The sequence below is a fragment of the Scedosporium apiospermum genome (assembly GCF_000732125.1).
Source record: "Scedosporium apiospermum strain IHEM 14462 chromosome Unknown SEQ_SAPIO_0090, whole genome shotgun sequence".
Lineage (NCBI taxonomy): Eukaryota > Fungi > Ascomycota > Sordariomycetes > Microascales > Microascaceae > Scedosporium > Scedosporium apiospermum.
The window spans coordinates 1,164,563-1,181,140 of NW_015971791.1; the positions used below are offsets into that span (position 1 = coordinate 1,164,563).

The 16,578-nt window shown below is 50.4% G+C and overlaps 3 protein-coding genes and 3 pseudogenes across 3 annotated transcripts; 2 read left to right on the forward strand and 4 right to left on the reverse strand.

Annotated features, from left to right (window-relative positions):
• Window positions 1–58: 58 nt before the first annotated feature.
• Window positions 59–552, forward strand: SAPIO_CDS4169 (uncharacterized protein; the record flags this gene model as incomplete). Its single annotated transcript, XM_016786786.1, has 3 exons — window positions 59–293; window positions 362–438; window positions 499–552. 3 exons carry the CDS (start codon window positions 59–61, stop codon window positions 550–552), a joined length of 366 nt encoding a protein of 121 aa, XP_016643762.1.
• A 324-nt stretch (window positions 553–876) lies between these two features.
• Window positions 877–2,847, reverse strand: SAPIO_CDS4170 (annotated as a pseudogene; the record flags this gene model as incomplete).
• Window positions 2,848–5,274: 2,427 nt separating this feature from the next.
• SAPIO_CDS4171 (uncharacterized protein) lies at window positions 5,275–6,263 on the reverse strand (the record flags this gene model as incomplete). The annotated part of the gene is made up of 4 exons (XM_016786787.1): window positions 5,275–5,538; window positions 5,609–5,739; window positions 5,815–5,846; window positions 6,124–6,263. 4 exons carry the CDS (start codon window positions 6,261–6,263, stop codon window positions 5,275–5,277), a joined length of 567 nt encoding a protein of 188 aa, XP_016643763.1.
• Window positions 6,264–6,957: 694 nt separating this feature from the next.
• Window positions 6,958–9,510, forward strand: SAPIO_CDS4172 (annotated as a pseudogene; the record flags this gene model as incomplete).
• Window positions 9,511–9,650: 140 nt separating this feature from the next.
• SAPIO_CDS4173 lies at window positions 9,651–10,289 on the reverse strand (annotated as a pseudogene; the record flags this gene model as incomplete).
• Window positions 10,290–10,970: 681 nt separating this feature from the next.
• On the reverse strand, window positions 10,971–11,904 carry SAPIO_CDS4174 (NAD(P)-binding protein; the record flags this gene model as incomplete). The annotated part of the gene is made up of 2 exons (XM_016786788.1): window positions 10,971–11,584; window positions 11,661–11,904. 2 exons carry the CDS (start codon window positions 11,902–11,904, stop codon window positions 10,971–10,973), a joined length of 858 nt encoding a protein of 285 aa, XP_016643764.1.
• Window positions 11,905–16,578: the final 4,674 nt, after the last annotated feature.

Sequence of the window (16,578 nt, forward strand, 5' to 3'; positions counted from 1 at the left end):
CCAATCCACCAGCCCTCTGCGCAAAGCCAAGTTCCCACTCCTCCTTACATTCTTCAAAATGCGTTTCCAACTCGTCGCCGCTTTCGCCGCCATGGCTTCTGCCGTCGCTCTTCCCACCACCAATGATGCGGAGAACCCGACCATCGGCCACGCTCAGAATGTTTGTGGCTCTTTCAACAAGCAACTCAACTGCTGCAGCGAGGAGCAGGAGATTGTTGGTCTGGGCTTGCTGTCCAACCTTCTCGGCGGATTGGGCTTGTTCAACGGATGCTCTTCTCTCTCCGTTACCGCCCGTGCGTTGACTTCCTTTCCCATCCATCGGTTTCATCTTGAATATCCTTATGCTAATATCATTTAATAGTTATTGGCCTTGATGATATCCTCAACGACAAGTGCAAGCAGACTGCTGCCTGCTGCGACTCTGGCACCGTCTCCCAGGTAAGTAATGCACTACCATTGCGCTACCTTCTTTCCCTGCATACTAAGAGTGTTTTCCAGAACGGTCTGATCAACGTTGGGCTCCCCTGCATTGCCCTCAATGATGTTCTCTAAATGGGTATCCTAACCGATCTCATTCATGTATTGAATTGATCGCTCCAAGAGAACCCTCATGTTACTTTCTAGAGGTCCACGGGACCAGGATGCTTAGAACGGGGCAGTTTTGGAATAAAATATTCTTTTGCAATATCCTTAAACTCACAGTTCTTGAAGAGCCTCATTGACGTGACTGAATAAGATTCTGTGGATTTGGTAGTACGTCGATCAGAGTACAGACCCTAGGTGAAGTCAACAGTGAGTGTTGGGGGACGCGGATCCGTCGATTGTGTAGAAATGTGACCTAGTGCTTTGTGTGGGAATGTTCCCAATGTTGAGTGATTAGATCAAGATAATATCCTGGACAGTAAACCGTTCGAGATACTCAGAATCTATCGACATATATGTAACTCCAAATCCAATCCGAGAGAACCGATCGTCCTGGATCTTCCGGAGCATCAAGCAATTTGGCTTGTCACCTCCCGTGAGAAGCACCCAGCACTCCCTATCCGTCTTCCGGTCAAAGTCCATCACGCAAAACGAAAAGACACGCGGACCGCCAATTTCAAAAGTCAAAGAACCCACGTGGTCGCCATATTCGGGTTTCTTGTAATGCATGAGAGCAACTCGGGCTCGAAGCTTCAGAGTTCCCTCAACAGGAGGATCCTCCAGGTTATCCAAACCTCCATTCATAGTAACATCAAGAACTTCGTAAATGCCCGGGTCTTCTTTGCGGCCGCCGTAGAATTGCACGGGCCCATCCACACTAGCCCAGCTCCAGCTCGGAGCACGCTTCGTGGTAGGGGAAGCGAGGTCGTAGCAAAAGTTAAATCCAGCGGCTTTCTGCGCGGGAGCCCGCTTAGATAGAGCTCCCCATACAAGTCCATTGGCTAAATCCTGCTTCCAAAGCCCGGCCACATATTCGGCGGTAGAAGATCCTTGCTGAAATACTCTGGCGGCACCGGCAAGCGCAGGAAACTTGTCAGCGGTGAAGGTGAGATTGCGGGCAGTATACTCCGTGACAAGGTTATACCACGTGTTGCATCCTTGGAAGGTAGCTGGGCTGAACTTTTGTCGAAGCTCGATGAACTCCTTTGTCGCGTAGTTGAAACTCACACCAACGCGATCATTGCTAGTGTTAAAGTCGCCGACTTCCGACCCGTAACCAGCGCGACACTCCCAGAACACTTGGGATTCGCCGATGTGAAGTAATGCCATGCTCAGTAGACGCTCCTGCATGCACCATCCTCGCGTGTTAAGGCAGGAATCCTCAAGAGTGTCGAGGAGTGAAGGGAGGAGCTCTTGAACAGTGAACTCAGAGCTCACGACAGCAGCCTTAGTTTGTCGAGGCTTGAGAAATCCCGAGGTGCTCCTGTCGGAATTAAGGGTAGAAATAGTAACAGCCGCTTTCGAGTATATTTCGGCCATCTTAGCTGCCTCCAATTTCCAATCATCTGCGGAATCTTGAATGATGCACAAAGCATCGATCCACACGTATCTCAGCCCCAGCTCACGCGTGAGGTGAATAGTATCTCGAAAATTCTGCGGTAATTGGTCGACTGGCAACCGCTTTTGATACTCGCCAAGGACAGAATTGATGAGCTTACAGGGAATATTGCCTCCCCAGCAGTGGCTTAGAGCCGCATAATTATCCACGCGACCCTCGGTCACGAACAGGACCGGAGCATCCCCAGGCTTCGTGCCAACGTCTATGACCCTCGTTGGGAGAATTGCGGGGTTTCGGGAACACTTGGCGTGAGTAGTGGTGCAATCTCGCAGCCAGAAGCGAGCAGTCTCCAGGACGTCGCGAGAGGCACTACTTCGAGCGACCGCGCGGGGAAAATCTCTTTCGTGCTGCCGTTTCCACCGATCTTGGTACTCCGGGGACGTCGTCGACACGCCGGAATCCCATGGGCGGCGTCGACCAAAGAAGAAGGCTTGGTCTTGACGACCCCATTGTGCCAGAGAGCCCGGGCTGCCATCGAATGATGCGACGAAGCTTCTGGGTTCTCCCCTAGCGAATCTCGCGAATGGGAATAGTATAAGGCGGCCAACACATTTGGGTGACTGAGACGACGCTGAGAAACTGGCTTCGATTACGTCGCACAGAGCGCAGCCCTGATCTTTGCTCCCTAGCAAGTCTGCGTGGGAGTCGTGATGAAAGAACCCATGGCCCCAATCGGTCCAGTATCGAGGATGGTCCTTGATCCACCTGTCAGAGTACGTTTCTTGTGCCTGAAAGTCAAATTTGGTCACATCGCCAACAAATTGAAGGCACAAGTCGCACAGTTTGTCTTGCACCTGTTCATCCATCCCCGTGCTGGTGTTCTCAAGCTCTGAATTTCGATGTGGGTGAGGGGAACCGGTCGATGGTCAAATGAGACGGTCTCTACCCTGTCGGCCCGCATCGTAGGGTGTAGCCACCAACCGCTTATTGGCCAGTTATGCACAGGATCCGCCCAGAGTGGTGGATTGTGCTCTTATTATGCGGCTTACTCCTGTTCCAGAACAAATGCGTAATAATAATGCATTGCTCTTTCTCGCGTGCGGCAGCCCCAGTTCCCACTCTCTAACAAGACTCAGTGTTAGGTTTTCTTTTCTTCCCTTTCTTTGACTCTCTTCCCATGTAAGTTTGCATCGACCGTACACGTTTCCCAGACTTGAATTGGTGAATGTTTTCAGTCCTCTCACTTCTTCGAACAAGTGCACCAAGCCTGCTCGGTGAAAATCCATGCGATTAGAGTGTGCGAGTGAATATCCCCTAACGTACCTTATCCCCAACGGTTATATATGGAGGTAACCTGAAATAATATATAACAGCAAAATGAATCAGGGACTCCCTGTTCAAAGGATGCCCTGGATCTTCCAATTGGTTAAGGCACAGATATATTCGGGATGGAACATTATCTGAGAGATTGAGGAAGGAGCCATTGCTCTATTGACTCTTTTAGGAAGGAATTGGCCCTTCACTGCCTTCGATTTTATGTTGGAAAGAGTGGGCCAATTCCGTGGAAATTATCCCAGTAATTTCTTCCTTGCCGAAACAGTTTCTACGTCACATACTCTAGCCGAAAATTCCCATTCCCAAAACGTTTCCCTTTCTCTATGGTGCGACTTCGGAAGACCCTCTGCCGTCAAAAAGGGCCTGTTTTACAGTGGTATTTTGGGAATTCCGTGAGATCCAACGGTATTGCGCTGTCCGATCATGTCCGAGCGAAGTTTTGCTTCCATATCCCTTCAAATATTTCCAACATCAACCAGGTCGTGTAACCCCCAGAAACACCAGGAAAGAAGGCGAATTGCAAATTCTCACGTGACTGAATCCTGTTCTACCCAACAAACGGAATTGCAGCCTTGACAATCGACATTGCGTCTGTGGTCAGGCACAGAGAGGAGTTTCTCTTGACAGGGCAGAGTTGTCGAATATATCTTCCTACGTTGGGGACCTACAACGTCGAAGAAACATAATATCAGTTACAACTAATAGCACCGAGCTATCCTCTTTATTTTGACTGCCTGCACAAGTGTCACATTACGATCCAGCTCGGGAAGTCATGGATGCCTCGACCGAGACTTGCAGCACCCAGACAACCATAGACATTGTTCCAGATGGTGATGTCGTCTTGGTTGTCGGACACCAGAAGCAGCGGCTGAGGGTTCAGTCCCACGTTCTGAAATGTGCTTCCAAGGTATTTGCGGCCATGCTTTCGCCCACATGGCAAGAAGGTCGGGAGCTCCTTGAAACCAAGTCCTTGGAGCTTCCTCTCGAGGAAGATGACCCTGAGGCGATGGTGATAATCTGCCACGTTATCCATCACAACAACGTACCTGGGACCGAGCATCCCACCCCGGAGATGGCATTGCGATTGGCAGTAATGGCGGACAAATACAACTTGACCACTGCCCTAAAGTTTGCGAGTACCTGCTGGTTAGACCGCGAAACTGATCCCGACGCCGTGGGAAGCTTGAGTTTGCTAGATCAGGGCCGCTTGATGGCAGCGGCGTATCTTTTGGACAACAAGCACATGTTTTCCAAGCACAGCTTGTCACTCTCTCTCAATTACGCCGAGTCTTATAGAACGCTTCTGAATGATCGACTTATTGCTCAGGCACTCCCCGCGGAATCGATTCGTAGGTCTCACGAAAGTTTGTTACACTTATACGTTAACAGAAGAGTATATATTAATTTCTGCTTGACTAGTCATGGTGGAAGAACGACGATCGAAAATGAGGGCTGTTCTCATGAGCATCATGGCTGAAGGCAGTGCCATGTGCGTTACCTGTCGCAAAGCGCGGGCGGAAACCCAAAGCCGTCAGTTAGAGAATATTTTGAAAAAGTGTACGCCGGTAGGTATACAATGCACGTCTGTTTCCAAGGTTATCGACAAGATGTGGAAAGTGTGCGAGAACCCGGCCTACACGGATGTAACTTATATCACGTGTGGTCACACAAAACTTCGTTCAACGACGCAGTTTATGGGGGAGATTGACGATATGAAAAAAGAAGCGAGGATTTGCCTTGACTGCGTGGTCTCCGGTCCGCCATGTTGTCAAGATCATGAGGCGGTCGGCTCGGGCCGTGGGGTTATCCAGCTGGCTCCATGACACCGACTAGGCTTAGTTACGGTAGCGGGCACAACTTGGAGCTTATATCGAATGGTGTCCATCAATACGAAAAGACGGGTTTTCTTTACTGGCCTGATTAAGGCATCACGACTGCTCGCTTCCGAACTGAAAAAATCACAGCGTTGACTCGTCCGGCATGTTCGTCCTCCATCTCATTGTGGCATGTTCGTTCGCCCATTTCAGAACCGCATCGTAGTCCTTGCACTCGTGCTTTGAACCCCAGCCCGGGCCGTACTCTGTGTCACCCTCGAGAGTAGTGTCGGCTGCGCACATGATCGCCTGTCGGAGGTAATCGAAGCAGTGAGACGAGTGGTGGGCAATTTCATCAGTTAATTCCACGCCGGAATATCCTGCTTGGAAATGCTCGACGAGATATGACTGTTGAGCTTAGTTAGCGGCTATGGGTGGGCACAGTTAATGGGATGACTGATAGCGGGCTGAGACATACAAGGCAGTGAAGTTGATGGTACAGCGATACCATATAGCCTGGCCCGTCCGAGGTGCGATTTACGGGTGTTATGTATGGATTAGGGAGATCGTAAGAATCTGCATCCTGAAACTGAACATAGCCTCTGCTGTCTTGAGAGGGCCGTATTCATTAGCTGTGTGACTGGCGGAGGAAAGCCTGACCTCCTAAACTCCTTTAATACATACCAGAGCTCAGCTCGATCCAGTTATGAAGCGTCCTGAGAGTTTCCGTCTTATTGAAAAACATTTTGTCATGTAGGTACCTCGGCTCTTCCGCAAATGTGTACATCTTCCGCGGAACTGCATTTGCAGATTCACGGATGAGAGTTAGCAACGGATTATGGTCCCCCCGAGAACATGACAGAGGAAGTCTTACACGTAGGTACTGGTGACAATTTCGTCTTTGAAGTAGACATCTGCCCGTCATTAACTGAGCGAGCTAGTAGAATTACGATGGCAGTCGCCATTAACACCTCCAAAGCCAGCCGCGCATACCGGATCGCGCTCCTCCGAGCGGCCTCCTTGGTGGATGGAGGAACATGGTCGTTAGTTAGGGGCACCGAGAGAAATGCCTCCTTTTCCTCATCTTGGCCGTTTTTCCCGAGATCCGCTGTCGACTGAAGCTCCGAGATCATGGCGACGGGAATGTTCCATGAAATCTCGCCAAGGGCATACCAACGTCGATGGAGTTGAGCTAAATTGGCGAGGGATTCTGTCTCGGACATCGAAAGACAGTGAAAGGACACAACATCACAGATTTGAGAGGACTTTAGTCATCCGGGTCTTTCATTCTGCCATTGTGTTGCATCGTGCATGGTTGGCTAGTTCTTTAGGCTGCATTCATACGTCTAGGCTAAATCCAATGGAAAGCACAATTCCACCACTCCACAAAGTGTTACTTTGTAGCTCCTGGGAAAACAGAGCTTACAATTCCCTCCTCTTACTTTCATCTCACATGCTTCTTCGAAATATATGTAAAGAGGTGCAATGATCTTGGGTCTCAGAGATTTGCTTCACGAGCTCTGGGAGTCTCGTCGTTCAAATATCGAACTCCAGAAGGGAAGCTATTGTCTGAAGCAGATGCATGCATTGCAATGAAGATGAATGTGCTTTTCGGAATGACCTGGAAGAGAAATGAAAGCGAGAGGATGGCTGACATAAGCCATCCTGTCAGTTTGGACCTGAGGCATCAATCCCGCATTTCGATATAAGAATATCCCCGCTTGTAAACAACGACAAACAACAAAGACAAAGTCCGTCCACATCCTTGTTGGCTCCCATTTATTGACACGCTTCCTTTAACAAAGTAATAAAAGGGAAAGCGAAAACATGGACGACTTGGATTTTTCACCTGAGGCTATTCGTCAGATCATCGAAGAAAGGGATCGCCTGAGACGTCGCGCTGAAGATGCCGAACGACGTACCGAGGAAGAACGCCAGCAGAAGGAGGAGGAGCGGCGGCTGAAGGAGGAGGAACGTCGTGAGAAAGAAGAGGAGCGTCGAGGAAGATTACATGAACGGCAGCTTCGAATCACTGCAGAAGCCCTCTCTAGTCGCACGTCGTTTCTTCCCTGCCTCTACTACTGCTACTCACTCCTCTTCCAACCTGTCTCCGTGCAAACGTCCTCGAATCTGTCCTCGAGCGGAGGCTTAACCAACGTCGATAGTCGCTTCTATCCCCGAGAACTTCGCCCCTGGACTGAGTTTCCCAAGCTCCACGAAGAGTGTTTCATTTCGCTCTGTACGCTTTTCGGGGATCAGCAGCTATTCCCTAGTCTATCCGATATCATGCAGGTCGGACGAGATTTATCGCCTAGCCCTTTGGCTCAAGAGCAAGACCTGTGGCCATTTGAGTTGCTTGCTATAGAGTTGCGTGCCAAGGACATCATGTCCCAGTATCTGAAGCTCGTGCCGCAGGACACGACCCGGGTGATTTTCAGGTCCAACCCCTACAGCCTTCAGGGCGATAATACCAACACCCCGGCGGGGGGTGCGACACCGATTAGTCGCCCTGACCTTCAGATCGATAATGCCACTCCTTCGTCGCCAACTCCTACCACCTTCACTACCGCCGGAGCAGATGATGGCCAACAACACTCAGAAAACAGACCTAAGCGTGGCCGCCCCCTCCAACGACAGAAACAGCGCCCAACCTTGTCAAAGAGACCTGCTTCATCCCCTCCGTCTTCGAGTAGTCAGTCTCCCTCCAAGAAGCGCTCGCCCGAACGCCGCAGCATCCCCGATCGGTGGTGTATCCGCCAGAACGCGCAAAAAGTTCGCAGCCAGCTGTTCATCATTGAATACAAAGCCGCTCACAAGCTCAATCCAACCGTCCTCCGACTTGCCCTTGATGGAACATCTTCTGACCTCACAATTTTCCCCAACGCCATTCATCACTACACCAAAATGCAACCAGCAACAGTAGTAGGCGAGTCCCGGGACGATGTAGCAAGTAGCCGATCCCAAAGGAATTCTCGTGCGCCATCCCTCTCTGCCCGAGAGTCTGCACGAAACAAAACCGCTCAAGTTCTTGCCCAGGTATTCCACTACATGGTGAACGCCGGCCTTGTCTATAGTTATGTCGCGTCGGGCGAAGGCATCATTTTACTCCACGTGGATCCAACTGAACCAGAAATTCTCTATTACCACCTCGCCTTGCCTAAAAGTCAGGTTCAGCTCCCCCCTTTGGCTAATGGCCAGCCCGTCGAGGAGAAAGTCCTCAATCAGCATGCGCATTTGATGAAGCATACCCCTATTGCTCTAGTACTATCCCTTATACTCCTCGCCCTAAAGAGAACGCCTCTTTCAGCTGAGGAAAAAGAATCATTTCAGAGCCAGCTTGTTCGATGGCCAGCGCTTTACGAGAGTGCTGGTGATCCTGTTACCACGGAGCGGCTGCGACTTATCGAGCCTACCATCTTGGCACCAGGTACTAGAGAAGGAGAAGGCGGTTCGACTTGTCGACCAGATCCAGAGAAGAAGGATCGTCACAATGATAGTGACGATTCAGACTCAGCCGCACCAGGTTCTAGTGCTACTCCTAGAAACCCACTCGATCGTCGAGGTGTGGCTCATCGGCCCTCTGCCAGCTCCAAATCTACAACGAAGGCCTCTCCAGCAAGCCAAGGTAAAGGGCAAGGTACACAACGATCCCACCATGGGCCTCCCCGGCCACCCCTTGAACTCTACTGCACCCAGAAATGCCTCCTTGGTTTGAAATACGGTTTTCCCCTCGACGACAAATGTCCCAACATTGCCCTCCATCGCTGTACACCCTCAGACAGGCACCAGATAAAGCCGTCTGAGCTGGCCGCGATCGTGCGGGAGCAGCTCAATGCAAATCTTGATAATGACTGCCAGGCTCTAGACTCTCATGGAAAATTTGGGGCTATTGGCGCCCTCTTCAAAATCACAGCACACCCATATGGATACACTTTGGTCGCCAAGGGTGTTCAAACCTGCCACCGCTCTCATCTTTCTCACGAAGAGCAGGTATATCGCCGGCTCTGGGCCTTGCAGGGGACTGTTGTGCCCGTCTACCTTGGCCAGTTTAATCTGATGCGGGACTACATCTTGGGTGGCGGCGCGCACATTACGCGGATGATGCTCATGTCGTATGGAGGTGAGCCTATCTCCCTTCAAGGCTATGGGAATACCAATATGGACAAGGAGTGGCAACGCTCGGAAGAGGAGCTTCTGGAGTGCGGCGTTGAGCATGACGACCTGAGGCCTACGAATATGCTCTGGAACGCTGAGGTATCACGCGTTATGATTGTTGATTTTGATCGGGCAGTTCTTTATAGCCTTAAGCGACCGACCAGCAGAGAGACTGGGGACCAGGACCGAGATAGAAAGAGACGGAATGTAGAAGTTTGTCTTTGACTGTTCCAGTTAAAGTTAGAGACGGATGTGGTAGTCGTTCACGAGTCATGATAACTTTCAACCAAGTAATCGTTATTAATATTTGAATATGCCCTTTCTATTTATGTACTATGTCGTCTGGAAAACAGATTCCACGGTAATCATCTGAGACCATCTACCACCCCTACCAGCATTACCAGTATCGTCAAGCTTCCTGTCCAGGCGTAGATGTGCAAATCCGAGGCTCTGCTAAGCACGTTCTTGTTGCGCTCGGTCAATCGCACCAGATATGCTTTCCACTCCGCCGGACACCACGTTGTGAAATCTGTGTTAACCTCCACGCCTGGGCATTGGCTGATGAGATTGGTGTGCTCGCCAAGAATATCCGGAAGCGACAACCAGCTCGCTCGATCCGATATGTACTTCAACATTCCATTATCCAGCGTTTCCGGTAGAGCGGTTACCCACGCACATTCTCGGTTTGTGGACGGCGCGTTGTCGGCTGTGCGTGATGCTGTCTCGTAATAGGTTGTCGAGAAATCGTAGACTTCTGTTGGTGGTGGCGGGGCCTTGCTGCTGAGGGATAGGAGGCTCGAAGTGCAGTCAGCATTGGTTACCTGCGCTTTTGCCGTCGTCACTGGGGACGTTCTCGCGGGTAGTGATTTTAGACTCGGCAGTGTGGTAACAGAGTCTTCGACAGGGGCTTCGGTTTGCCGCGGGTGAATGCGTTCCAGCGGCCCATTAATGCTCGCCAAGACAGTGAGCGCGAAGGTACTCAACATGATGACCGTACTTTTCATGGCTGCTAGAGACCATGGAATCGTAAGAAGCCTCCGTTCGGGTTGATAATAGATAAGAGGAGAGGACTTGAAGAACGATGTGTGGTAGGAGAAATGGACATTACTTTCTATTTAATACACAGGTAATCCCTACGAAGCGGGAATCTGTTCCAATGCAGGCTCGCTTCTTTCCAATTCTTCCTTCCGCGGCGGCTTTCCGCTGAACATACCCTTGCAAAAAGGCTGCATATGGAGATAATGTGGCGCGCAACGCAGCGAATGGCGATCGGCTTCAGCTTCCGACTAGCAGACACCCATGAAGATAACCACGGTCGCCCGCGCTTTGACCTAAGGAATTGGACGGCCTGAGCGGCCTTCAACGAGGAATATTAACCTTAAACTAGAAAAGGTTCTCAACAGGGCTGTGAGAGCAAGGATTAGGGCGATGAAACGTCACTAAATGAGTCGATAGTTTGCGGGAGAGTGGCGGACCTGCCGTCCAAGCTGGGTCTCTCCGTACCATGTGAAGTCAATGCGGCATGAACATCATGTCAATCCCCGATAGTATTTTATTTTATTTTTTTTTCCATCCTCAATTGCGTACCAGACACCTCCCTGAAACATTCAGATTACTCTTCCAATGCTACGGGACTAACACCAATGAGCACTGGAGAAGCACTCCGTTCTTCTTCCGAGACCACTTTATTTCTGGGCAGGGTCTCCCATCCCGTCAATTCCCTCCTGCGCCCGGGCTTTCCAGTCCTCTCTCCAGCGGCTCAGCGGAGGCCGTCCCTTAACGATGTCTCCAGCTGTCCACAAAATTCTTCTCCTATCCAACGATTCTGTCACCTCGTTGTCAGGGCACAATACCCAGAATTGGCCTTCCTTCATCTTCTCTTCCAAATAGTCAACCACCTGCTCTGGCCACCATGCACCATCCGGCTTGGGTGCGTCTGGCCCGGCGCGGTTGGTCATGCCTGTAAAAGTCCAGCCTGGGATGAGAAGGTGAACTGAAATGCGTTCTTCCGCTCGTAGGTCCCAGCTAAGATGTTCGGCAACCGCTTTAACAGCGGCCTTTGACGCATTGTATGCTGGATTCCCAGGAGGGTTTGTAATGCCCTGCTTGGATCCTGTGATGACGATGGACGCGTAGTCGCCGGCTGCAGCACTTTGCTTGACCAAAGGCAACAATGTCGAGATGCCATTCACGATGCCCATAAAATTGGTTTGCAGGGTACTCTGGAAGGCAGCCGTATTATCCCACGATGCCCCCCTGACACCCATTCCTGCATTCAGCGCCAATAGATTAACTCGACCTATACAAACGCGCCGAGTTTAGCTCATTCCGTCTTCTTGGCACTCGACCGCGGGGGGACGGAATTTAAAACTAACCAGCAAAGTCGCGATCCACACTGGCCTTCAGTTCGGACCAGTCCTCAAGCCTACCAACATCCATCTTGAAGACAGCAATATCCCCGTTCAAGGCATTGCGTGCCGATTCCAGAGACGTTTCATTCTTGTCCGCGATAAGAACTCGCATCCCGTAACCGTGGCATTTTTTGGCCAGGGCAAGACCGATGCCCGAGGCACCACCAGTGATGATGGCAACGCCGCCGCTTGTAAACACCTTAGCCATGGCTGATGAAGGCCGCCGTTGATTAATTCAATTTTTGCTGCGTTAGGTTTGAGGAACAGGTTGACCGGGAAAACCCCAGTCTTTAAGTCAACCGATGAGAATTTGTGATCATGCAACACGTCTGTTTGACGTCAAACTCCACATACTTTAATATATGTTCCGGATCAAATGCGGGGGAAGACCCCTCTCACCCGATCTGGTAAAGGGATATGCAGCTGGCTGACGGAAGTGGAGATCTCACCCTTTCAGGCTCATACTAATTCGCCCGCCTTTCCCGGAATGACCGGCGATAGGCTTAGTGGCGCGGACTATGGGGAATCATCTCCCGAAAGGAGAGCCGCAGGAGAGGGGAATTGACTGACAGCTCGGGTATCCGTTAATACTGCGAACCACTGAAAGGCCGCTTCTATTTATATTCACCATCTCTACGGCTTCCACGGCATTTTGCTCGTGATACCTTAAGCGTATAACAAGCTCATAAACCAGAGGAACTCCGGTCATAAGGACACAAAAGAATGGCACAAAAGAAAATGGATGGAAAAGAGGGACAAGAAGAGGTCGTCGTGGCGTAGGAGAGAGGGCGATGATGTGTCGCCTGCTTAATGCTCTTCCGCTTCCCCTCCATTGGCAGGGTCAAGAGATATGGCGAAATGCCGATATATAAAATGGGCCGCCGATAAAAGTGGAAAGCTGCTGCATTTCGGGGGGACCTCGAGTACGCTATCATCGGATATATTGTGTCTTAGTACTACTATTTCCACCAACCCCGTTCATACATCCCTGCAATACAGACGCGACCTCTTCGCTCACCATTTCTTCATAGCCGCCAGGGAAAGGATCTCATGAGTGACTCCGCAGCATCTAGTCTTGCTGATAATTGGCCCCAAGGGAGATCAGCAAAGTATTCTTCTTCCGGGTCCTCGGCGAGTAGAAGTTCATAATGTCTGAGTAGCTGGTCGCAGACAAATCTTTAGGTCACGGCATGACCTCGCTTATAACCCGTATCTCATACGAGGCATATACTTCTCAGATGAGCGTGTTTAGGGGAGAACATTTGAGTGCGCAAAAATTACGCCGGAGGTCAAGTATGCGGATGAACGCTTCGCTTTGCGTACGGGGTCAGACTGTAAAGCCTTCACTGGCCTCTACTGAATTGAAAGATTCCTGTCTGGGAGCATCAGCCTGGGTAAAGGAAAATGAGGGACATGATCGATGGTGGAGTGTAAGAAACGTGTATCATCCTTAGCGGTCCCGGATTTCCTTTTCAGCATTTCATAGCGCCCACATCTACTAGCACTTAATATGAAATGAGATCCTCCACTGGAGTCATTGGAGGCCCGTGTACCTACTATCCCGATTTGCAGAACACATCTAAAGTCGAGCGAGCCACAAATCGAAGAGTGTCAGGAGATTCTAATCGATCAAGACTGGGCGTGCTTGGGCGTGCTTCGCGAGCCGGTTCGGCCCTGGCGATGTGAAAACCCGGTGGAACAGATACTACGAGGTACCAGAAGATGGAGAGGAAGAACAGATTTGTAGGCAACGATTCTAAATAGGTACTTTATAATGGAAACTGCGGCCGACGTGTATTGAGTCTCAGTCCATGTCCGGGGCCGTGATTGGTAATGCTGCTGACGGCGAAAAGCTGATGCACTCAAGTGGCTAACAAGTTATGGCCAACCGAAGGCAATCGGATTTGATGTTTCTCTTTCACATTCTTGAGGCGTAACATAGTCACACTTTATCCCTACAGGAGATCGCTGAGGGATAAAGGCTACTCGCGTTTCCTAGGGCCTAGGTGTGTATAGAGTATAGTATTCGACTGGGACGCGGAGGTCTCTCCTCGCTTCATCAGCGTCTATATAAATGAACCGGAGTGTACGAGTGATGAACTATCGGGAACCCGATTACGAAGAGTGGACGTGGCGATTATATATTGATATCCGGAAGCGACAAGAAGACCGGAGTCGGCTGAGTTGTTTAATAGCAGGATTGGAAGCACGAGTTGCAGGAGGTAGTCAACTACCAATTAGAGAGAACATGAATGGAATAGTCCATATCATCTCGCATAACTCTCAAAACATTACCCCGTCTGCATAGTAGCCACTGATGTTAGCCTATAAGTTCGCTCGTGGCTTTGTGAAGGAAACGGCGAGCTAACTTACACACTTGTCGAATCTTGGACCTGTGTCATTCATAGAGGCTCCTAGTCGTTAACACCCTAACATGAAAATGTGGGAGTGAAGATTTCTCAGTATTTACGGGGACCATCATCCTACCCACCGATGAGGAGATTTGAGGGCATCGGTGATGGAAGAGGCCTCCTTCGGCAGTCGATCTCATGCTTCTCTCTTGGTTAGCCAAGACGGCCTGGTGCTTGATGGCCGGCAAGCTGCGGCTCGAAGCATTACATGCTTAGGATGAGAACGCCTCCCATAGCTCCTTGGCCCTTCGCGTCCCTCGTCCCTCGTTCCTTGAAGATGGACGCCGAACGCAGATAGATTTCATGAAACGATAAAACGAGGAAAAGAAGACGAGGTTACTCGATGTCCTGTGCGCGAGGCATTTACTGGCTTCCTCCGTCGTTTTCGGGAACGTGGACTCATTGCAAGGGATGATAGTTGTTGTAAGTGCTGACTGAAGAGGATGACCACACCTTCCCCCTTCGATCAGGCAGAGGACTTTTCGCGAGGCGGGTCGTGAGCAAGGGTCATTCTCACACATATCGCGTGCTTCTGACTCTTCTCTCTTCATCGGGGACCCGGTTGGCCCCGTCTATGCCTACACAAAGATCATGATCTGCAGTTCCCCTACAAATAAAGAAGTTGATAATTGTGTTCGTTCTCAAACAGGAAGGTTTTGAAACCTCGACCGCCAAGGTTGAGAGTTTCTCCATCAGAGCTGCGACGAGTTGTCGAGAACAATCGAGAATAGTCCCATGCATAAAGCACGCCGTAGTTAAATCGAGGACTTTTGTTCAGCTTTCGATTTGTCGGGTAGATGGAACTATCTTTTCCAATCCTGGCATCGATTCGGGAAGGGTTAGGTCGACTTATCGCATGCATGTTGAGTATCAAAAATATGTCGGTCTACTTGTTCTGGACTCGGAAGTTGGAACGAAGATCGGACATGGAATGAATTCCGTATCAGGAACGACTCCTATCTTTCTTTCACTTCCCTGCAACAAACTTCCCAGTCGCGCATCCTAATCAGCACTGAGACAATTCGCGCCATAGGGTCACACTGTAACCTCTCGATGAGGAGCTAGTCTTGCGCGATACGTTAATTAAAGGGGACCCTAGACCTACGTCACAGAGCCAATGGTTATCCCAGGCCCGCTGCTGAAATGTCCCCTCCCTTCCCGCATTGTGGGCCAGCCATGTCAGCTTCCAGCCTCAAGAATCCAAATCTACCTCGGCAATGGGCCTGGAGTCGCAAGACCACATCAACGTCAACCTCGTGAATGGAACGCCATCTGCAGAGACCCAATATTTACGCCAATATCTACGCCAAGCATGGCACGAATCAGTTGGCATACAAGGAACTTTCGAAGAGGGCACTGGACGTTGCAGCGTGGGGAGTTGGGCTTTGATGCAACGCAAAGCTGGAAGCAGCGGAATGATGAACACCGCTGAGTGAGAACATTGAGCACGTTTAGCTGTTGCAGAAGCGAGTGAAATGGGTCCTGTCAAAGTACGAAGTACATAGGCGAGGCCAGATCCCGCTGTGGAGACCAATATGGCTTGCCGTCCTAGTCTCCACTGGATAGCAACGCAGAGAGGATAAATTACGGCAGAGCCGCTTTTTGCTTTTTATCGCGCCCGTCTGGGGTGATATGTTTCCTCGCTTCTCGCCTTGTAAATATTACTCTTCTTCTCCTCCTGTCATTTCTCATCTGTGCATATGGGAACCATTGTCACGGCCTGTAAATTACTGGCCAGCTCCTTTAGTCTCAGATGCCTGCATCAGGGGCAAAAAGCAATAAAAAGGCGGGGAAAAGGAAGAAAAGGGACGGGACGCCCCTGGTTAGTGCTAAAAGCCGTCTTGGATGGTCTTGGTGCGCTATCTTATGATCTGAGATGAAGAATTAAAAGTCCCCGATAAAACAGAAATGTATACGTGATGTATTTTTACACTATAGTTTTGTGTGGGCAGTATCATTTGAGACCAAAGCGCCTGGCCACCTGGTCCGGCAGATCGAACCCCCACGACCTCGGTATAACATCTTCATTCAGTGTAGAATTGGCGGGGCGGGACTTGTTAGCGAACTGTCATAAATCCCAAAGTGGAAGGCCAATCGACGAGTGATCGGAGGGTGACATAGGAACTTTCTCCAAGCCAGGCTGCTTGGTACAGTTCCTCTGAACACCTTCTTTTTCGAGATAGCAGGAGAGGGGTGGCGCGAGAACCTTTGTAGATAAACGCACGGCGCATCGCTGGCGCACGTCGCTGCAACTCACCCGACCATCACACCGTTGCAATCCTTGTGGTACTCTTGCTCGAGCGTTCACTTGGCCGCCCCATCCTGCGCAAATATACGGGATTTTCCACATGATCCAAGGTATGTTTGGTCAATACCTCTTAACAAATAAGGAGTCTGAGTGGCAGCACTGTGCGTTTACATCTGACAGCGAAGAGTCCCTCTCGTCTCACACCGTCACATCGGAGATGATT